The following is a 22,720-nucleotide window of genomic DNA, read 5'->3' on the forward strand; positions in this document are numbered from 1 at the left end:
TTCAAAGTTGTAACACTTTAGTAATCAAACCTCATACAATTCTTTGAATGTCTCATTCACCTTTGTGTAGCCAGCCCTTATGTCCATAAGCTTCAGAGCTCAAAAGTCTTGGCTAGAAATGTTTATAATGTGATTTTTTTTTTTTTACAATTTTTCAGCACCACTGAAAATAGGTTTCGAAAAGTGTATGTTTAAAGTAGATCTTAACAAAAAAATAGAATAATCACATTCAAAATGATCTCAGATTATTGGTGCTGAGTTTGTGCTGAATAAAAGCATTTGTAGCACCTTGGGATAAATATTGTTTAGATAAGTGAAATATTTTACAGTTTTTCTGAATTTCTGAAATATTAGAAATCATTTTGGGAACAAAACTGCATGCCAATTGCCAAAAGTCATTTATTGAATCAATCACTTGGCAAAACAGTTAACCATGCTCACCTAGTTAGACATAATTTGCAGATCTCAATCACCCTTTTTGCAAAACTCGAAACACATTCTCATTCATCAAAACACATTTTGAGTTATGGTGAACTTTGATGCAAAATAGAAAACACAGGCCACAGAGGTTAAGCGCAGCCAGCACACAGTAGTCATTTAAACACAATGACTCAAAACTGTTCACACACATTTATAAACATTTGAAGAAGGCAAAGAGTAACTAGAATATAGAATATGTGCCATAGGTGAATAGGAGCGGAATTTCGACGTCAAATTACAAATGGGTCACACAGAGGATTCTTTCTTTCCGTGAATCTGGCTTGGCAGTTGCACAACATTTTACTATAATATGCCTCTCATTTGTTTATTTTTTTGGCTTTGTTCTTTACAGTAACTTTCCTGGAGTACTGAACACGGCAAACATTACATATTAGTTATCAGTCATAGTAGACTACCATACTTTTTTTATTATAATCTTACAGTTTCTAATTTACATGCCGACAACTATTTTGACTGGTAGTGTTTTAATTTTTTTGTGAGTTTAGCTTGAATTTTACGGTTTGTGCTTAGTGGTTTGATTAAAGGAGAGGAGATTTTAGGAAATGTGTTTCAGCAATTCAGAAAAACTGTAAAATGTTAAGGCATGTCAGACTACTTTGAAAGTGGGTGAGAGGCCTCAGACTCCAAAGGGTTACAGTAAATACTTATTATGCTATGTTTATTTTATGTTCCTCTTTTTGAGTCTGGTACTATGACAAACAATTCTCAATCTATCTATCCAGTGCTATTTCATCATTCCATCCTCTTTCTGCAATATAGTGATGTAAAGTGCTGTCAGGAAAACAGCATGATACTACCATCACCCTGCTTGACCATTGGTTCAGTGTTCTTAGGTTAAGAAAACAACCTCACCTTGATCCCCTGCAAACACATCTCTTTTCAATGTGGTCAAGCAGAGAAGTTAATGACACATTCACATGTCATTGTGACTGCCCCCAACTCCACCCCCTGAATATGCAGCCATCAGCAGCCTTTCAGACTGTTAGCCAGACAGAAAGACAGAACACACTAAGGAATGTGTCTGTTTTATTCAAGAACAGTACAGAACCATATGTTTTTTATTTTTCATTTTCTACTCTGTCCACTTTTATTCTCCACAATCAACCTTATTACTTTGTTTAGGCCTGTAATTAGTCTGTTACACACATCTTGGGTCACTCTCCTCTCCCAAAATAATTCTATTGCTTGGACACACTGCTGCTTTGTACCTGGCTTGGCCTCCGTGCAGATGAAGTATTTCATCATGTGCCAAACAAGCTTTAAATCTGTTTAATTTTCATATACCACACTGTCCCTCATTGCTTGACAATATCAATCTTATTACTTTGTTTAGGTCTGTAATTATTATACTGCACACATCTTGGTGAGTAAGGTGAAGTAAAATACAAAATCCTAATTTCGTCAATAAACTAACTAAACTAACATTTTGATCCATCCTTGCCTCACAACAGAAACAATTTCTTAACTTTCACAGGCCATTTATTGCAGTGTAGTCAGTTTATTAATGAAATTGGAATTTTGTCTAAATATAAGAAAATTATACTTGCTTAGATTTTCATTTTTTGTAGTGAAGTTGAGATAGCTGAAATCAGGTATTGTACCTGATTTCAGGTAAGTCACTTCAGCTTTCATAATCACCGCTCTCCCTGGTGGATGGATAAATCATTGCAAGTACTTTACACACAGAGAGGCAAGGGGCGGATCATGCTGGCCCCCTTGTTCATTACATCATCGTGGGGGATCTCATTATAGTCAAGGTCCCACCCAGGACCCAGCAGGGGCCAGAGAAGGACCAGCCAAGGTCACATCATGGAAACAGGGGAAAATTCAAGTGGCTACATCTGTACATCTCTCCTGTTCTTCGTTATTTACATTGGCCACCTGTCACTTATATAATCAAGTGTAAAATTTTACTAATTCCCTACAAAGGTCTCCATGGACTTGCCCCTCAATATCATTGAGCTGCAACCTTCTTTCTCTACCTAAATTCAAGTTATCCTCTCAGGGTGGCAAGGCTTTCTGTGTGATAGCTCCTACACGCTCAAAAACATTGCAGTCTGTTAACATTTTCAAGCATCAATTGAAAACTCATTTCATGAATGCTTTGATGTATCTACCAGTACATAACATTCTTGTTGTTGTTGTTTTGCTATTGCAGTTGTTGCTGTATGTACCTTTGCATTGTATTTCTGTAGCGTCCTTGATGTGAGAAAGGTGCTATATAAATATGATGGACTGGCATTCCTGCTTGGGTGTCCTTGTCTTGTGTTCAGGTCTCCTGTGACTCTTAATAAGATAAGCTTTTGGAAGATGGATGGATGTAATTGCGTAATGAACTTCCAGTCCGTAGATATTGTACCACAGAGATATCATCACAGGTGTGTTTTTTCTTCTTGTACGAATGAGCCATTAGCATCAAGATGCATCAGTGAATGAACTGTCCTCAGAGAGGAGCTTCTCTTTGAACATGGCTCGAAGCCCATCGCTGAACCGTGCAGGACAGCCGTTATCTGGGAGTGCTGTTCCTCTGCCGTAATTGGGCCCGCGTCAGGAGATTGTCCCGATTCGCCGATTAGTGAACTCATTCAGCCGTTCCATCGGGAAGCGGCTGTCACGACTGACCGAGAGCTAGCCAACAGCAACACCTTGTTCTGCTCGGAGTAAGCAAGGCATCACGTGCCATTATACAAGATGGCTGAATGCTTGATGAGTCCAGTCTATTTAAATAGTGTCATCTGTTATGCAAATATCAAATATGCCTTAGCACTGCTACAGTAAAGACTGAAAAATAATTTTTTTTTTACAGTATCTAAACCAAATATCCATGTTATCCTGCACGTCATTGTCTTTCTGATGCAACTCTAGAGACTATTCTAAATAAATTGGCATGAATGAAAGCAGGTCTACTGAGGATGGTGGCGCTTGTCTGGCTATGGAATGGTGTTAGCGCTGTTAGCGAATGCTATCACATCGTAGCAGAGAAGGTCATCTTCCAGGGACTCGTCAGTTATAGGAATTAGCACATGTACAAAACAAGTTTGGGATTCTGTCCTTCCTTCTTTGAAATTGAGGTCACGTCAGGGTAATCTTTTAATGATGTTGCTCCATCCGTAGGGTGAAGTCGTGACTTGACACTGGCATTGTAAACACGGCACCGCCCTGCTTTGCTGCTCTACCGATACGACATAGAGTATTTCTCCTTCATGGAGTGCCTTAGAAAAGGGATTAGACAAAAAGGGAACCGTCACAGGCCTGTAAATCCTATCCTCTCTTCTAAGTGAGATGGGCTTCTTTAGGAAGACTCCATGCTTGGGGACTTTCAGGTTGGGACTGCGTTGGGAGTGAGGAGAATGAGAGAGTGTTCAGTTGTATTCTGTGTGCTGAGCCAGGTTGGGTGTTTGCGGTGAAACCCAATGAGGCAGCCACTGGCTGATAGATGACCCAGAATGTACTCTCTCAGCGGGTCTTCTGGATCAAGCAGATCATTGGGTCATTAAACACTGTGCTTAGACCGCGAGTGTGAGGGCTGACTGTAACATGCCCTCCATATTTTTGCTTTTCCGGAAGCTTCCATGGGGAAAGACAATAATAGAATGCAGTGTTGCTCTCCGGCAGGATCCTGCGTTACACAGTCTTGCTTCAGCCGGTTGTGAATCTTGACAGAAGCTTCCGGAAGGTAATCGTGCAACGGAGCATCTTGTGAGGACTGCATGGATCAAAGGATTGTCAACTGTTATCCTTGAGATTGACATCCTCATTTATCGTCCACGGTCATGAAAAGGCTGTGGAAAAATGCGATTGCTCCTTTAGAGCCGTTGCTAGGATATCGGGGGCATGGGGCTAAAATAGCTACTCTGTTCCCCTCCGCAGCTGCAGACTGCAGACGGCATCTTCCGGGAGCGCGGGTGCTCGGCGCGACACGTACGGCTTTTGTACCGGCAGCTGGATGGCGGCCTCAATCATTTACTGTTGGTGGTTTATTGACCGTTCTGTCTGCAGACGCTGCACAGTGACGGCACGACCAGTGGGGGGGCCAGGCGTGAAATGGCCGTGTCTTTCAGCTGCATCGCGAAAATCTGCTACGCTGATAATTACGGCTGTGTTTCTGTCTTTTGCCTAAAAACGTCGCACGCATTCTGACCGCCTTTCGATGTTCACCCCTGAGCCATACTGAGCTACGCTGCCCCCATCTGACCGCTATCCCCTGTTGCCGTGTAAATGGCTGCCAGGCCGCTTTCTTCCACGTCTGGTAAATGCCGTCAGGGATTATTTTAAACCTAGACGAGGTATAAATTTTGAAAGGCTGCCACAGACAGGGATGCTGTTTGAAGCTGGGCATCCTCACCCCTCCCACGTCACCCCCAGCATGCTCCCCCACCCCCAAGGCCTAACCCGACGTCAGGCACACCTCCCACACGCGTTCCTGTTTACGGAAGAGCAGCTGGTTCCTGTCATAGTGTAACAGCGAGCTCCGGTCCTCCGTGTCGCTCTTGGCCCACCTCGCCGCCCTGTCATGGCAACCGCCATCTTCACGATTGTCCCAGTCACGTCAGTCATTCACAACATGCATGAAAGCAGTTTGTGCTGGTTTGGCAGATGGATTAGCAAGGAGGCACGTAGGAGCCAGAAAAAACCCAGATGATACCGTCTGTTGCCATCCATTGACATTAACCTGACATGCGTCTGTATCTCATTTTGGAAGGTTTTTGATCATGTAATTCACTGGTGTGTTCTGATTGGTCAGGCGGGTCACTCACATATGTGACCCATCACCACGAAATGAGTCTTATGGGTGTATTTCTACCAGTGCGACTTAAGACTCATTTCGTGGTGATGGGTCACATATACTCATATGTGCGTCTCCATGTCAGTCATCGCGGGATAGTAAGAGTGTCAAGAACATCTGTGGTAAAGAATGCGCATGCCCCCTTGTGTGTGCTCAATTCAGTTGCTTTTGGGGACCAAGGAATTCTCGGGGGTTGCTGTGGTGAATTTAACCTCATTCCCCGCATGCATCGCTGCTGCCTTGCAGGAGATGGCTCTCCCCTCACTGATGACACGTGATAGATCTCACGCCGCTCGCAGTGTCGCCGCGCCGATGACCATGTGGCCTGCTCCCATCTTGCTGTTCTGCTTGGCTTCCTTCTCCACTGGTGAGTGCTGTTTATTGCGGCCCATGCCAGGAAGTGCCCCACATCTGTGCTAATTGGTAATTGCTAATTGCACCAGGCCTGTCTCTGCACATTACAACATTCCATCTTACTGTAAAGGCAATTTTGTTGCTCCCAGGAAATGAACTGTTTATTGGACAGTCATCTAGCATTGAGAATTTTCCCCTGCACTGATGCAGGTCCATGAGGCAGCTGAACTTTAATAGGTGGGATGGTGTGTAGCTCAGTGGCTTAGAAACCAATTCCAGTGCCCAGAAGGTCATGAGTTCCCATCCAGTGGCTACAGAGTAATCCTATTTCTGTAAATCCTCCAGAGATTCTGGATGCTGGCTAACCCTGTGTTCTGATCTCAAGAGTTCCTCTCTTTTACTGCTTTGAACAAATGAGTCTGCTAAACAATTAAATGTACATGACTTTCAGCGAGGACGGACCACCAGTGCTTCTGAATCGCAGGAGAGGTTAAAAAAAATTGGCATTGTTGCTTTTGCAAAATTTAGTTCAGAAAAACATTTGAACCAGGGGGTTGTCTTTGGGCCGGATGAGCGTGACCAGAGGTGCCAGATGTGCAAGACGTTCCAGATGTGCCCTCGGTGATGATGTAACACCGCTCCAGCAGTAGCCAGCCAGGACCTGGGAGCGATATATGCAAGAAGTGCTCCTGCTGAAAGTCCCCAAGATGGCGTCTGCCTGCTTTCATGCTAATGTCTAATGAGTGTGTCTTTTCAGTAGACATATTTTTTAATTTTTACTCTTCTCCTTTCCTACAGCAACGTCCCTCTATGGCGAAGAGTTCAAGGGCTGCAGAGGTAACGGCTGCAGCTGTTTTCATGTCTTCATAATGTTCATCGCCGGGATAATGAGGCGCTATTGTCGTGTAGCTAATACCCTCCTGATCAGGCCTGAGGCCAAGACTCAGAGACCAGGCATGGACGACAGTGACAGTGTGGCTGCCGTGTCTGTGTGGATGTGTCCTGTGGACAGGATGGCCTCCCCTCCAGAACGTTCCAAAGTGTCGCCTGCCGTTGGTCTCAGCATACCAGGGCAGACAGTTTTGGAGGGGCGCTTAAATCTAGCCGGATGTTGAATAATGGAATGAAGCTCCACTTGCATAAGTACTTTGGAATGTGTTAGTTGTCGCATATCTCATCAACCTTTCCTCTGAGACACACACAGACACACACACACACACAGAGGTGAGAGTGAAGCCTGGGAGTCTGAGTGTAGGGTCAGCCTTTTACCTGGCTCAAGACCTCCGCATAAACACAGATACTCTGCTAAGCATGGGATTAGAACCAGCGATCTCCTGACCCCAGGCACAGAGGCCTAACCTGCGGAAGCACAAACTAGCCCCCCGGGGCCATGCTGATGTCAAAGTAAAGCTGACGGTGTGGATGAAAGCTGTATCAGGATGATGCGTTACTCTTAGGAGCAAGAAACGAAGGTTTTAATAATAAATAAATCACCAGGCGGCTAAAAGGACACTGGAAAACACGCAGGTTAGCTTACGTTCTGAGTTCATTACCCATAATGCGGCAGGTGGTGACTGTGCTGGGTGCACTTGCTTTTCCCAGGATCTGGTCCAGTTACCTCCCCAGTAGGAGGTTGTAAATATGCAGTGTCCCCCTTGCTGGCTTGACGGCCTCTGATCCACACACCTGTGACCCCGCTGGGCCGAAGCCGGAGCCCGATTCCTAATCACCCTCATCATTCCTGAGGCTAATTACCTGCGCTGTTCCCTCGTTAATAATAGATTAGTGTTTGTGCTGGAAGGCGTGTGCACATGTGGTCTTTCTGAACGGCAGGCGATTTACAAGCTACCACAGTGATATTACAGTCAGAGCTGTCAGCGGGGGTCTGTCTGTAATGCTGCGTGTAAATTAAATAACACCAGTAAACAGGGTATGAAGACATTCATTTTACGTTATATTTCATTATCCCCTGTTGAGGGTAAGTGAGATGCGGGATTATGCTGCATATGAGTTCTGAGATGCTTCATACTGTCGATTACTTGCTGATTGCTGATTTCACGCCACTATGCCTGGTGTTTAGGTGCTGATATCTCACGCCTCCGTGCTGCATTTCCTGCAATTTTGTGCCGTAATGAACCAGATGGCATTCGGGGTCATGGTGAGGCACAGCCCATCTGAATGGGACGAGGGGGCTTTTCTGGGCTAGCCGACCAGGGATCCAGTTACTGATGTGGTGACTTGGGATGGGGGAGGGGCTGAGGCGGAGGGGTGGGGGGTTGGGCTCTCGCTGCTTGTCACTTGTTTGTTCCAGAGTCAGTATTTGTCATGGGAAGCAGAAACCTCAGCTAACCCACACACAGCACTGGGGCCTGTCAGACCCCCCATAGGCGTAACCATGGTTACCAGATCTATAACAACGGCATGCAAGCGTATAACATACTATCAGCCTAATTCATACACTGATCACCCCCCCCCCTGCAAGAAATGCCAGGATCTCAAACAGCCACAAGCATGAAAATGTATTAAAAATTTAAATTCCTCCGCTGCCACAGGGGGCTGCGTGTTCATGTCAGCATGGGCCTGTCTGTCTACTGCTGGGAATCTGCCGCGATACATGAACATGCAGTACTGCTGGACTCTTGGGGCTCCATGTATGTCGGTTTACTGAATGACACACAGGAGTCCTGGAAATGAGGGTATAATAATGTGACCGTCAGGGCGCTCAGTCTGTGCGTGTTTAGTGAGGAATGAGCTACCGAATAATGTGCTGTGATGAATGATGCAGCGAGCGCGTCGCTTAGCAGCCGCGCATCAGAGGCACACGGTGCTCACACTGCCCTGCGCCCTTGCGGCCTGCAGAAGGGGGGGAGGCATCATTTTCAGTTAAAGCACCTGCCAAATAAATGTAATGTAATGTAGTGTCATGTAATGTAATGTAATGTAATGTAATGTAATGTAGTGTAGTGTCATGTAATGTAATGCTTCTGCAGTTAGCGCTATGTCACAGGTAGGATCCCATTAGCACCATGTTAGATTTCCCAAAAGTTCCATAAATGCGATTCCAAATTTTTGGTAGTCACAAGGAAACTGTTTCATGTATCTTTTGGGAAAGATGACATAGTTTACGAGTCTCTAACAAAAACTGCTTCTCTCATTATACTTGGTCTGAGTAGAAACTCCAAAATAATATTAGCAAACTCATGTGAGAGGAAGACTTTTACACGTTTGGTCTTTCCCAGGGAAAATGACTCTGAAGCCTTTTCCGATGGCTCTTGATGGCTGTTTTGAAGGCGGTTCTCCTCGTGCAATATGTACCTGTAATGTGATGAGGCGGTGGCTGTGATTTGGCTCAGGCGCCCCCTGCTGGCTAATCCATCATTTAGCATTTACAGCTGGGATACTTTACTCGCTCTCAGACAGACGGCTTCTGCTCCCTTAAATCGCTCCGCTGCTGTACTGCAGCAGATCCTTATCAACTGTCTCCTTTAATTTCCTGACTCTCATATAGACTCTTCCGTTGTTTGCTCCCCCAGACAATAGTAGCAGTTCCGGCCCGGTGTTCGAGGAGCAGCCTGCGGACACCATCTACCCAGAAGAGTCCCCAGAGAAACAGCTCCTGCTGCACTGCCGTGCCCGTGCCAGCCCTCCTGCTGCCTACAAGTAAGCACATCCCTCGGCTCGAGCCCAGAGCCTCAGTCCCACCTTCCATGTCTCTCCACTCATGACGTGTGTGTGTGTGTGTGTGTGTGTGTGTGTGGCATTGATGGGTAGGCGGCACTGATGTGGCCCACTGGAATGATTCTGTAGCTGTGAGGCTTTAAGGGCTGACCACCCTGCTCTTCTTGAACTGGCACCCAATACCAGCTTCCAGGGAGGAGCGCCGCCCGGTTCCTGCCCCTGCTTCCTGCCCCCGGTTTCTGCCTCCGGCCCCTGCTTCCTGCCCCCGGTTTCTGCCTCCTGCTCCTGGTTCCAGCCCCCAATATCTGCCTCTGGTTCCAAGTTCCCTGGATATTAATTTGTTGGAGGAGTGTTGCTCCTTTAAAGCTGGCCCCCATCTCCCCAGTTCAGGTTGGGTAACCAAGGGCTCTTTGTAGTGTGTCCAGTGAAATACTGGTCCAGCCCCCCCCCCCCCCCACACTCAATGTGAGCTCGACTGTGTTTCAGCCTTTTGTGCTCTGTGGTTGTAGTCAAAGTGCAGATTCTCTGAAAGAAGCTCTTAAAGCAGTGTTTCAGTTTCATTGTAGGCCTTTCAAACATAGAGTTCTTAGGTGGACATATCAGACTGAGCACAGGGATGTCAAACAGGATGTTGTTAGGGCTTAGTGCTGCAGGAATGTATTGTGACTGGCAGCATTTGCAAAGTCGCCAGCGGGCCACTCAGGCATGTGAGGTAACAGTGGAGGTGGTCTGCAAATGGCCCAGTCAAGTCACATGACCTGGATGAGATCACAGCAGCGGTGGTCTGTGAGTGACCCAGTCAGGTCAAATGACCCTGATCAGGTAACAGCAGGGGAGTTCTGTCACTGATCTGTGATTGCGCCAGGGCGAATCTCAATACCAAGAATGCAAAGACTGTACTTGTGGTATAGGCAAGATCGGTCTTGCAAACCCACCTTCTAAGAACGATCTCGCAAGATCATGAGGACAGAGGTCCAGTTAAGGTAACTCAGTTACAGTTACGCTTCACGTCTACTTCCTCTGCCATCGCAACAGTATGCAATGAATCATGAGATTGTTCTCATTTGGCAAGAATGCACCCGATGCATCCTTGATATTTGGGGAGGAGCAAGACCAAAAATGCGGGGATTTTTAGCGTCCCCTGATCTAGTGATCTTAATATTGAAACTGATCTTCTGCAATGGAAGACGATGTAAGATGGGTACACGAGAACACAAATACAGTCAGGCATGCATCTTGAGATTCAGCCCCAGTCAGTTCAAGTGACCCAGATGAGGTCGCAGAGGTGGTCTGCGAGTGGCTACTGAGCATCACATATCTGCGTGGTTGTGACTTCAGGTGGCTGCTGAATGGCCAGGAGATCAAGCTGCTGGAGGAGCCAGATGAGCACTACAGCCTGGTGGGTGGGAACCTACAGATTCGACAGCCGGATCGCAGCCGGCACGCCGGCAATTACAAGTGTATGGCACTGAATGAGTACGGCAGCATCATCAGCAGGGAGGCTGTCGTGAGGTTCGGATGTGAGTACCGCATTTCGGGGCGTAACGAAGCTCTTAAGTGTCATCGGACCCGGGGGGGGGGACCTGAAGGTACTTTATTAGCCCACCTCTGTCTCTGATCAGTGGTTCTCAACTAGGAGGTCGCGGACCGACTAGGGGGTGTCAGCAAGCAGCAAAGGGGGCCGTGTAATTTACTTGAAAAGCATACAAAAAAGTACGACATTGCTATCGATATATTTTTGAGATATAGGATGACACAATACCCTTTGTGCCTTTAAATCAGGCTCTAAACCAATAATATTACTTCCTGGAGCTTCAGTCGTGACGTTACACAGAATCCCAGCAAAAATTAGACCAATCAGGTAGCAGCATCTCACAGGGAAGCTGTGATTTTGTTTTAAAACATTATAAAAAGTAGCATAATTTGCAATCTTTATTTCATTTTGTTGAAGGCTGATACCTTAAAATGAGGGTCTTTTCAGTTATTAAGTGTAATGGTTGTGAGGCTTCTGGTGTTAAAGCCATTTGCAAAATTGGTTTTAGATTTAGTTTTTTTTGTCCGTAAACCTTCTCGTCTGAGAGCAATATCATGAACTGAGACAAAAAGAATGTTATTGGACATATTGAAGTGAAACCTTGTTTGAGTCGTGTTCAAAAGAAATTACAATGTTTGGCAGTGTAAAGAAATGAAAATGTTCATATTAATAAACATTAGAAATTGTTGTCATTATTGCAGAATGCATAGAAGGAAATATCATAACCTGAGTAGGGGGCCTGAACATGTCTTCCTGGACACAGAGGGGGCCTTAGATAAAAAATAAATGGTTGAGAACCACTGAGCTGGGTTTTCACCCAGGATGCACCGCAGGGTTTTGGGAGGGGCGCTTGGGTACTGTTATGGGTTCTGTGTGACCTGCTGTCTCTTCTGGGCTCCCGACAGACTTGGATACTTTCTCCACTGAGGAGCGGGAGGCAGTGTTTGTCAAGGAGGGCCAGGGAGTGGTGCTGCTGTGTGCCCCACCTCCACATCATCCAGGTGCTTAAACGTCCCGCTTCCTGATCTCTACAGGAAGCAGGATCTCTCTGGTTCACCCACACGTTTCTCTCCCTCAGCTGAGCTGTCGTTCCGCTGGATGCTCAACGAGTTTCCGATCTTCATCCCCTTGGACAAGAGACGTTTCGTCTCCCAGACCACAGGAAACCTCTACATCTCCAAAGTGGACTCGACCGACTCGGGAAACTACTCCTGCTTTGTGTCCAGCCCGTCCATCTCCAAAAGTGTCTTCAGCAAGTTCATCCCACTGGTGCCAATAACAGAGCGTACGTGTCCTTCGTTAGTGGCCTCTGGGCTGCACCATCATTACCACCAAGGTTGCTGGCATTCACAGATGGTACCACATCTCATGACAAAAGTGTATACGAAAATTGTAATATGAATTAACGTCACCACACTGGCCTTCTGGGTGAAATTCATGCGGGACATACTAAACACTTGGGCTGACACGAATGTTTTACTTTGTACCCAAAGTGGACAAACTTTATCCAGGCGAAAATAGCGTTTTGGCAAAGAGAGGAGTTAAGGGATGAAAAAAGCACAGAGACTGAGGAATGGGGTACATTTATTTGTGAAAACAGATGCTTGGAGACTGTGGCTATAGTGCCGAAGATGGCTTTGTTTCTTTGTTGGAAGCTGGAAGTGGCCGCAGAATGGGAGGGACTTGGAGGAAGCAGCTAGTCCCGGTTATTCAAGGCTGTGCTAACCCCAGTCACTGTGCCATGTTTGTGAGGCAGAGACACAGTGGGAAATCACAGAGTGAGGGGCACAGCCAACAGCACAGTGAATCTCACAGTGAGGAACACTTTGAATAGTATGGCTAATAACACAGTGTGAGGGGCACAGTCAACAGTACAGGGAGCTACACAGTGAATCACACATCTACAGAAAGATGAGGCTTGTTTTGTTCAGTATGGTGCATCTACACTGACCTGAAACAGTAATGAAGCATGACCGTGAGATGTACACACAGGAGACGCTTTTAATCAATACGCCTCAAATGTAATTCATGGCTTGGTGTTTTCGGGCTCCAGTGATGACATTTCCTGCTCGATATCTTCAACCAGCTTATGCTCTCTTTTCTCAGGCCCAGTCCGGAAGTATCCAGCAGACATTAAGGTTAAATTCCCGGACACCTATGCTTTGGTGGGACAAAACGTGACACTGGAATGTTTCGCTCTAGGAAAGTAAGTCGGAGGGGTTGGATCATGCAGGAAACCTGATTATTTCTGATTACTGTATGGGTTTTCTCAGTGGATGACTGGGAAAATAACGTCTTTACAGTCTCGCTAATCCATATTGGAGACGATGCTAAGCTCCTCCTCCCATGGGTGTGTGTAGCCTTTCCCACCGACTGGTCTCGCGCCACTGTGTTCAGTCCCATCCCAGAGGTCCGCTGGAGGAAGGAGGATGCGGAGATGCCCCCCCGCCTGCAGACCAGCATGGCGGGCGCCTTGCTGCACATCCCCAGTGTTCAGCTGAGTGATGAGGGAATCTACGACTGCGAGGCTCTCAACTCCAAAGGCAAAGATCGCCACAGGACCAGGCTGTACGTGGATGGTACGAGCACAGCCCCGCCAATGTCCAGCAGGGGGGAGTGGTGAGGTACTGGGGAAGCTTTGCGCTCCACCTACAGCCTTGGCTGACCTGGAACTGCCCTGGAAAAACAATGTCCAAGCCTACACCCGCAAAGCGTGACTGAAGTCTGCGAATGAAGCCTCCCCAGCCGAATCTCAGTAGAATGGGCTGAATTTTAGCGACAGACCGACCTGACGTGAAATGCTGAGCTGTGTACATCCCTAGGGGCTGGAGCTCACTTTGGATTGAAGTATCAGCGTATCAGCTGTCTAAACTTCTAGTTCTAAAACATCTAAACGTCTATGAAAATGTTCCATAAATACATTGAATTTCTCTGAACATCAGGGTCATGTGACCAGGACAAGCAGCTAAGGGATGGATGGATAGATGGATGGATGGATGGATGGATGGATGGATGGATGGATGGATGGATGGGTGAGGGAGCTGTACAGCTCATGGTGGCAGTAGAGGTACCCTGTGTATCTGGTATTCTTCTCCCCGGGGTTGGAGATTGATGGTGGTCCCTTCTGCTCTTTGGTCAGCTCACCCCGTGTGGGTGGAGCACATTGTCAGCATGGAGAAGGACATCGGCAGTGAGCTGACCATGTCGTGCGTGGCCACTGGCAAGCCCAAGCCTCACATCCGCTGGCTGAAGAATGGCGAGCCGGTAAGGACCCATATGCCCGTGAGGCTGCTCTTCCGAAGCTGTACGGCCAGTGCTGCCATGGAAACAGACCCTGACAAGTGCTTTCTGAAGTACCCCTGGACCGTTACTTGGTTTTCCGTGGTCCTCTGCCTTTCCAGCTAATGGGCCAAGGGCCACCCAGCAGTCTGAATGAAATAACTGTGGGATAAAGGGAAACACTGTTGTACCTTTGATATATTGCGGGTGTGGCTTTGCAGCACGGCAGAGGGGAGCTGAAGTTCGACAGGTTGGCGCTGAGTGACTCCGGAATGTACCAGTGCATCGCACAGAACAAGCATGGAGTCATTTACGCCAACGGTCAGCTGTCTGTCATGGGTGAGAGCCAGGGGCCACAGATGGGGCCCTAAAGGGGGGGATAGTTAGGATGACAGAAGCCCTAAAAAATTTGGAACATAACTGGACTGGTCTGGGTTGGGGGGCCAGTTTGATGTGCTGTTATGGGGCCTAAAATCTCTAGTGGTGCTCCATGTAACAGATCAGAGAAGGGGCCCTTGGGGAGTCTGAACATTTCCCTGTGGCGGTTAACAGCCAGTGTCCTTGTTAAAAACACGCAAGCTCTTGTTCCTTCCCGCAAGCTTGCTCTCCCTCGTTCGAGAAGAACCCCGTGAAGAAGGAGATCCTGGGCGCCAAGAATGGGCGGGTGGTGATAGAGTGTAAGCCGCAGGCCGCCCCCCGAGCTCGGCTGTCATGGACCAAGGGCACCGAGCTGCTCTCCAACACGTCCAGGTGTGTTTACTGGCCCATGCTGGCCTCCTAACCCCTGTGAGATACTGAGCCAATGCTTTTTAAAGGGCATCTCTCCCAGCAGGAGCTGCATGCAGGCCTCGCACAGTTTTAGGCCGCGTTATTCGTCATAATGGGAGACTTAAACCCCATTAATGTTATATTTTGGCCTGCAGTTCAGCATGCGTGGTGAATGACACCTGGCTTTATTGGATAGGGCCTCACTCCTGCCAGCATGGTGAATGACACCTGGCTTTATTGGATAGGGCCACACTCCTGCCAGCGTGGTGAAAGACACCTGGATTTATTGGATAGGGCATCACTCTTGCCAGTGTGGTGAATGACACCTGGCTTTATTGGATAGGGCCACACTCCTGCCAGCGTGGTGAATGACACCTGGCTTTATTGGATAGGGCCACACTCCTGCCAGCGTGGTGAAAGACACCTGGATTTATTGGATAGGGCATCACTCTTGCCAGTGTGGTGAATGACACCTGGCTTTATTGGATAGGGCCACACTCCTGCCAGCGTGGTGAAAGACACCTGGATTTATTGGATAGGGCATCACTCTTGCCAGTGTGGTGAATGGCACCTGGCTTTATTTGATGGGGCCACACTCCTGCCAACGTGGTGAATGACACCTGGCTTTATTGGCTGGGGCCACACTCCTGCCAACGTGGTGAATGACACCTGGCTTTATTGGCTGGGGCCACACTCCTGCCAACGTGGTGAATGACACCTGGCTTTATTGGATAGGGCCTCACTCCTGCCAGCGTGGTGAAAGACACCTGGATTTATTGGATAGGGCATCACTCTTGCCAGTGTGGTGAATGACACCTGGCTTTATTGGATAGGGCCACACTCCTGCCAGCGTGGTGAAAGACACCTGGATTTATTGGATAGGGCATCACTCTTGCCAGTGTGGTGAATGGCACCTGGCTTTATTTGATGGGGCCACACTCCTGCCAACGTGGTGAATGACACCTGGCTTTATTGGCTGGGGCCACACTCCTGCCAACGTGGTGAATGACACCTGGCTTTATTGGCTGGGGCCACACTCATGCCAACGTGGTGAATGACACCTGGCTTTATTGGCTGGGGCCACACTCCTGCCAGCGTGGTGAATGACACCTGGCTTTATTTGATGGGGACACACTCCTGCCAGCGTGGTGAATGACACCTGGCTTTATTTGATGGGGCCACACTCCTGCCAGTGTGGTGAATGACACCTGGCTTTATTGGATGGGGCCACACTCCTGCCAGTGTGGTGAATGACACCTGGCTTTATTGGATGGGGCCACCCTCCTGCCAGTGTGGTGAATGACACCTGGCTTTATTGGATGGGGCCACACTCCTGCCAGCGTGGTGAATGACACTTTTCGTAATTCTGATGTCATACGCCAGGGAGTCTCTGTTTCCTGGGATAATATGCTCGTATGCACTGCCAAGGACTTTTATTTTGATTTATCGCACACAGGAAGCTTCCTTTGGATGCACCTCTTAAATGTCCTAATCGTTTTTGATATTCCTTGGTCACCCGTGACGCGCCACCGCTGCATTCATGGGCCACCCCAGTCCTGTCCTAGACGGGACACCTGCTATGATGGCGCTGATCTTTCCCTCCTTTTTGGACAGAATCCGCATCTGGGAGGATGGCAGCCTGGAGATCCTCAACGTGTCCAAGGTGGACGAGGGAAAGTACAGCTGCTTCGCTGAAAACAACAGGGGCAAAGCCAACAGCACCGGGTCCCTGTCCATCACAGGTAGGCCTCGGACACACCCCGCTGTCAGGGGACCAATCAGGTGGCCTTCGTATTTACATAATGAGCGGGACTTAGGAAATCCATCCATCCATTTTCCAAACCGTTTATCCAACTGGGTCGCGGGGGGTCCGGAGCCTATCCCGGAAGCAACGAGCACGAGGCAGGGAACAACCCAGGATGGGGGGCCAGCCCATTGCAGGGCACACTCACACACCATTCACTCACACATGCACACCTATGGGCAATTTAGCAACTTCAATTAGCCTCAGCATGTTTTTGGACTGTGGGGGGAAACCGGAGTACCCGGAGGAAACCCCACGACGACATGGGGAGAACATGCAAACTCCACACACATGTAACCCAGGCGGAGACTCGAACCCGGGTCCCAGAGGTGTGAGGCAACAGTGCTAACCACTGCACCACCATGCCGCCCCGGTTTAGGAAATAAGGAAATTAAATGTCAAAGTCTCAGACTGACCATTAATATCAAACAAGCCAAAATATCTGTAGATGTATGTAACATTTTACAAACCAAATGGTTAGATTTGTGTGTGGTTAGATACTTGGTGGGTAGGTTTTTGGTGACTGAATGTTTGGTGGGTAAATGTTTATGTGAGTAGATGTTTGGTGGGTAGATGTTTATGTGAGCAGATGTTTGGTGGGTAGATGTTTATGTGAGTAGGTGTTTGGTGGGTAGATGTTTATGTGAGCAGGTGTTTGGTGGGTAGATGTTTATGTGAGTAGATGTTTGGTGGGTCGATGTTTATGTTAGTATATTTGGTGGGAAAGTCTCTGCCACATCCTGTTTCACTGAAGCCTTCTGACCCTGCTATACTGCTGTCCAGTAAATATGCTTCATCTCTCCTGTCCCCTGCTGGTCAGTTTGATGAAATAGTTAGATTAATTTGTCATGACCCTTTATTGCTCAAGAAATACGAGACCATATAATAATAACAACAATGACGACAACAACAATAACAATATAAACATGATAAACAGAGGGTGGCGTGGTGGTGCTGTGGTTAGCGTCACAGCAAGAAGGTCCTGGGTTTGGTCCGCGGGTCGGGCGTAGGGCCATTCTGTGAGGAGTTTGCATGCTCTCCCCATGTTTGCATGGGTTTCTGCAGGGGGCTCCAGTTTCCTCCCACAATCCAAAAGTGTTCACGGTAGGTTAATTGGCAGTCTCTAAGTTGGACCTTTGAGCGTCTGCGCCTTGTGTTGTGTGGGCGACTGCCCAGCGTTGGCCCCTGTCTGCGCCCGTTATTCCTGGGATAGGCTCCAGTCCCCCTCACAAGCCCAGTTGGGATTCAGCGATAAGCAGTTGAAGAATGACTGGACAGATGATGTGAAAAAGTTCTTGGTACTAGTCTGGCTTTATTACAACAGTTCATCTTTCCTAAGATATGAACATCTAAAATTTAGTACATTTAAAAAATTCATTTTTAATCACTGCTCAGTCCATAGCCCATCTAGGTATATTTGGAAAAGGAGTGACCCTCTAGTGACTGAGACCAGCTGATCCTCATGACCACTGTGACCTTTGACCCTGAGGGCGGGCTGTGTCTTCCAGAGGCCACCAAGATCACGCTGGCCCCGTCCAACGCCGACGTGCAGGTGGGGGAGGATGCGCGCATGCAGTGCGGAGCGTCACATGACTCCAGCCTGGACATCACGTTCACCTGGGCGCTGGATGGCCACGTCATCGACTTTGACAGAGAGGGCGAGCATTACCAGCGCACGGTACGGAATCATAGCCAGTGTGTCATGCATTAATATTAATGTCCTGCACTTTTTCCACTAAGGCGCAGTCCAGTGTAACAGCTTATCCAGTGTTTCCTTTATGTTTTTTTATGTTTCTGCAATTCAGTGTGGCTTTGCTTTAAAACATGAAATACAGTTCAGGCTGAATGTACTTACCCAGATCGGTACTGTACCATTACATGTAAAATGTACCTTTTATTTGTGTTACCTATGTGTCACACTTGCTGAACCTACTCAGGACGAAAGGAGCTTCTCTGACCACATGTGTGATATCCAGCGTCTGATATGATATGAGCATGTGTGACATTCTGTAACGTTGCAGTTATGGGACTCTTTGGAGTGGCAGTTATCTGTGTAAATAGCACCTGCTTGCCTGTGAATGGCTAAAACAAGCCCTCTGTCTGTTACTGTCCCCTTAATGGTCACGGCCACGTGGCTCACAAACCAGGAAGTCACATGATCTTTTGAGGCTTCTGAATGTCAGTTTGCCACCAATGGCCGCCCACACAGCTCACAGCTATAGCATTTCTGACTGACGCCAAATAGGGTTTGTTTGTCTGGTAGTTACACTTGGTGTCCTGGTTAAATCTCTGCCCAGAAATGGCGCTATATAAAAATAATGGGACGTGTACTGAACGTGCACGATGGCGGTGGGGTGATGGCGACTGAGAGGGTGTCTGTCTAGCAGAGCCGGGAATCCAGCAGCGAACTGCACATTCGGAATACGCGGCTGAAACACGCCGGCCACTACATCTGCACCGCCCAGACCATCGTGGATGACGTCAGTGCCTCAGCCGACCTCTTTGTCAGGGGTAAGTCCCTGCTGCTCTCCTGCGATTGGAGAAAAAGGCAGCTTCATTACTGAGCCTCCCATGCTCTGATTGGTCAGGACTGTCAGCTCTCATGCATCTGGTGTGACACTCGCGCTTTCAGACTCTCACTCCCACCCCAGAAATCTGGCAGATCTATATTATTCCAATATAACCCTAAAATTAGCTTCGATAAAATTCGATAAAACTGCTACATACATGTAAATGAGTGTGCAGACTTGTCTCGAACTGAAAAACTCACTCCAGCCAGCTGACCAAAGTTGGCAACCCTGCTGACTAGTTATTCTGCTTCTGCTGTCGTCATGACAGGGGTTGTTATGGAAACAGTCTCATCAGTAATCACATCACTTTTGAGCCGAGGAGCAAGGCACTTAATTCCAAAACCTGCTCCGGGGCACCAAAAGAAAAAAAAGCCAAGTTTCACTTTCACCTGTCAGCAGAGCAAGATGGGATCTGCGAAAACCAAAGAAATCCTGAATAGCTGTATTTGTACTGGTATAAATGGTAAATCAGGCAATATTACCATTACCAGCATGAAGCTCTGTCATTAGCATGTAGCCCTGTCATTAGCATAGAGGGTTGTCATTAGCATGTAGCCCTGTCATTAGCATAGAGGGTTGTCATTAGCATGTAGCCCTGTCATTAGCATAGAGAGTTGTCATTAGCATGTAGCTCTGTCATTAGCATAGAGAGTTGTCATTAGCATGTAGCTCTGTCATTAGCGTAGAGGGTTGTCATTAGCATGTAGCTCTGCAAGGTGACAGCAGCGCCCTCTAAATAGGCTGCTCTGCCACTGATAGGCGACGTTGCCTCATTCTGATTCGTCCAGGTACTTCAGTGGGTCTCGATTTTTTAACTTACACTAGTGCTGACAGCCGTATGGCACAGAGAAATATCAAAGATGACCTCTTTGTTATGCATCTACAGAGACGTTCCAGATGCTAAATGCAAATAGCAGGGAAAGTGTCAGCTCCGCACAAAACCACAGCAGTGGCTGTCTGGGGGGAGTTAAACTGCACAGGTCTGGTGCCAGGGCACATGAAACACGTCTCCCTGGGATTTTGGTGAAGGTCACTTAATTTAAATATAGTATGTTTCGATAACAGCAAAGTGCACAGGTGTTGAGCATTTCGGATCAGCACAGCCGGCCCAACAGAACATTCCTGTCATTCCGCACGTGTGAAGCTTTCTGAGGAGAGAAACTCCCTGCACACATGGATATAGAAAGTTGATCATTCTCCTGACTGGCCGTCGGCTTCTCGCCGCAGCCAATGTTTTCCCCCGTTTTCTTCCTTGGCATACCTGTCCGGTACTCTCCCTGTGAACCCAGTCCATACCTGCTTCCATAGGTGTTCTCTGATTGCTGGGGTTTCGAGGCAGATGCCTTCTTGTTGGATGGAGACAGGACTGTAGTGATGATCCCTTCACTGTCCAGGCTACTGCATGTGCTTTTGTCAGTTTCAAAGATAGATGGAGGCTGTCCACCAGAAATATACTGAGGTGAAATCTCAGCATGGCTCTTAGGATCTGTGAATAGGCTGCGCGTTCCTGTCTCTTTTCTTGGAAAGGTGACAAGTGATTGGTTGCTGAGTGCCCTTTGACCTTCACACAGCTAGATCCTCACTGTGGTTGGCTGGAGATTCACTACACCTGAGGCATACTGGGCATAGTGGTACATGATTGGCTGCTGGGTGCCCATTGACCTTTACTCAACTGACGCCTCACTGTGGCTGTTGTCAGCACTGGAGTCTAGAGTAATACTGGAGGAAAAGACGTTTTTCATCAAGCAGTTTATACATGAAATTCACTGCCAACACGATTTATCAATGAAACCTCCACTGGTATGAGCAGTGGGATAATAAGGATTAGTAGAATTAACCCCTGGCCTGGTAATTATGAACATGAGCCACGGGTTTGTGCTTTTTGAGGATTATTTTTAATTCTGCATCAATCTGTTTCTGTGGCTCAGAAAATGGGGTCACAGGTGCAGGAATGCTGAAGGGTCCAGTAAAAAGAAGCTGACTTTGGGATGCGCATATGTGTTTTGTGCGCCGTGGAGTCAGTGTTTGGTTACGTATGAAGGAAAGTTGACCGCAGCTGCCCACTGTCTCCCCCTGCACAGGCCCTCCCGGTCCTCCACTGGGCGTGCATGTGGAGGATATCAAAGAGAAGTCTGTTAAGCTCCTCTGGAGTCGAGGCCCAGACAACCACAGCCCCATCTCCAAGTACACCATCCAGGCCAGAGAGACCTCCTCTGCTAACCCCGACGAGTGGAAGGATGTCAGCACCTGTGAGTCCCACCACAAAGTTTCTTCTGCACCAAGTAGCTTTCAGAGCACCTGTGGACGATTTAGCCACGACCGTGGTCATCCTTGTTACAGGGCCGCCAAACGTGGAGGGCAACGCGGAGACCGTCATCGTGGTCGACTTGATTCCCTGGACGGAGTACGAGTTCCGCGTGATAGCCACCAACACCCTGGGTACGGGAGACCCCAGCAGCCCGTCCCCCAGAATCACGACGCTGGAAGCAGGTAGGTCCCCATCCCTGCAGCTACTCTGGACGACCACTGCTAAGTTAATGACGCTCCTCAGGACGGCCACTGCCCAGTTAATGACGCTCCTTAGGACACCCCCTGCTGAGTTAATGACGCTCCTTAGGACGGCCACTGCCCAGTTAATGACGCTCCTTAGGACAGCCACTGCTGAGTTAATGACGCTCCTCAGGACGGCCACTGCTGAGTTAATGACGCTCCTCAGGACAGCCACTGCTGAGTTAATGACGCTCCTCAGGACGGCCACTGCCGAGTTAATGACGCTCCTCAGGACGGCCACTGCCCAGTTAATGACGCTCCTTAGGACACCCCCTGCTGAGTTAATGACGCTCCTCAGGATGGCCAGTTATGAGTTAATGACATAAAACTCTTTCTGACATATTCTCTATAACTTTTTCTAGTGCATCACTGATGTATGTTTCAGTGAAGGAGAATGTTTTATATTCTAAAGGCGGGCGTCATTTGTGGTAGAAATTTGTGACACTCAGTTGGAGCCTCAGATCATGACGTCGCTTTATTACCGAATTCAGGGAGTAGCCACTTCGCTGCCACATCCGTGGTTCTGCACAAAGAACTTTAAGTTAACATTCCCTTAATAGAGGTACACAGATAGCTTGCGTCCCCCCACCTCCCAAACCGGACCAAACCGGCTGGTGTGTGGCACATACACTTTATGCAGACTGCATATTGTCAAAACAAAGCATAGGCACTTTGTACAACCTTTACTTCATAAGCCTGACCAACTGCATACAGCCCCCACTTTTTCTTTGGTTTCCTGCTCTGTCTGATAAGCATGTTCCAAACTTACATTTCTGTTCTCTGGCCAGCATTTCTGCTTCTCTAATGAGCAAGTTCAAGCACATATTGCTACACTAAGCTTACATTCTCGGATGTTAGCTGCCTAACACACAGGCGCTCTTGCATCAGTATTTAAA

At 47.9% G+C, this 22,720-nt stretch overlaps 1 protein-coding gene across 1 annotated transcript in view; it reads left to right on the forward strand.

Annotated features, from left to right (window-relative positions):
• Nucleotides 1-22,720, forward strand: part of LOC125739130 (contactin-1a-like) — a 51,825-nt gene that overhangs the window by 20,111 nt on the left and 8,994 nt on the right. Inside the window, exons 2-17 of the mRNA XM_049008932.1 lie at nt 5,534-5,654; nt 6,440-6,478; nt 9,175-9,301; nt 10,658-10,839; nt 11,759-11,854; nt 11,932-12,138; nt 12,960-13,059; nt 13,251-13,432; nt 13,993-14,117; nt 14,354-14,471; nt 14,732-14,882; nt 16,515-16,642; nt 18,213-18,382; nt 19,092-19,215; nt 21,356-21,523; nt 21,615-21,764. Of these exons, the coding sequence (XP_048864889.1) occupies nt 5,534-5,654; nt 6,440-6,478; nt 9,175-9,301; nt 10,658-10,839; nt 11,759-11,854; nt 11,932-12,138; nt 12,960-13,059; nt 13,251-13,432; nt 13,993-14,117; nt 14,354-14,471; nt 14,732-14,882; nt 16,515-16,642; nt 18,213-18,382; nt 19,092-19,215; nt 21,356-21,523; nt 21,615-21,764 (2,188 nt within the window). The remainder of the gene's footprint in view (nt 1-5,533; nt 5,655-6,439; nt 6,479-9,174; nt 9,302-10,657; nt 10,840-11,758; nt 11,855-11,931; nt 12,139-12,959; nt 13,060-13,250; nt 13,433-13,992; nt 14,118-14,353; nt 14,472-14,731; nt 14,883-16,514; nt 16,643-18,212; nt 18,383-19,091; nt 19,216-21,355; nt 21,524-21,614; nt 21,765-22,720) is intronic.

The sequence above is a fragment of the Brienomyrus brachyistius genome, chromosome 3 (assembly GCF_023856365.1).
Source record: "Brienomyrus brachyistius isolate T26 chromosome 3, BBRACH_0.4, whole genome shotgun sequence".
In the NCBI taxonomy this organism is placed as follows: domain Eukaryota; kingdom Metazoa; phylum Chordata; class Actinopteri; order Osteoglossiformes; family Mormyridae; genus Brienomyrus; species Brienomyrus brachyistius.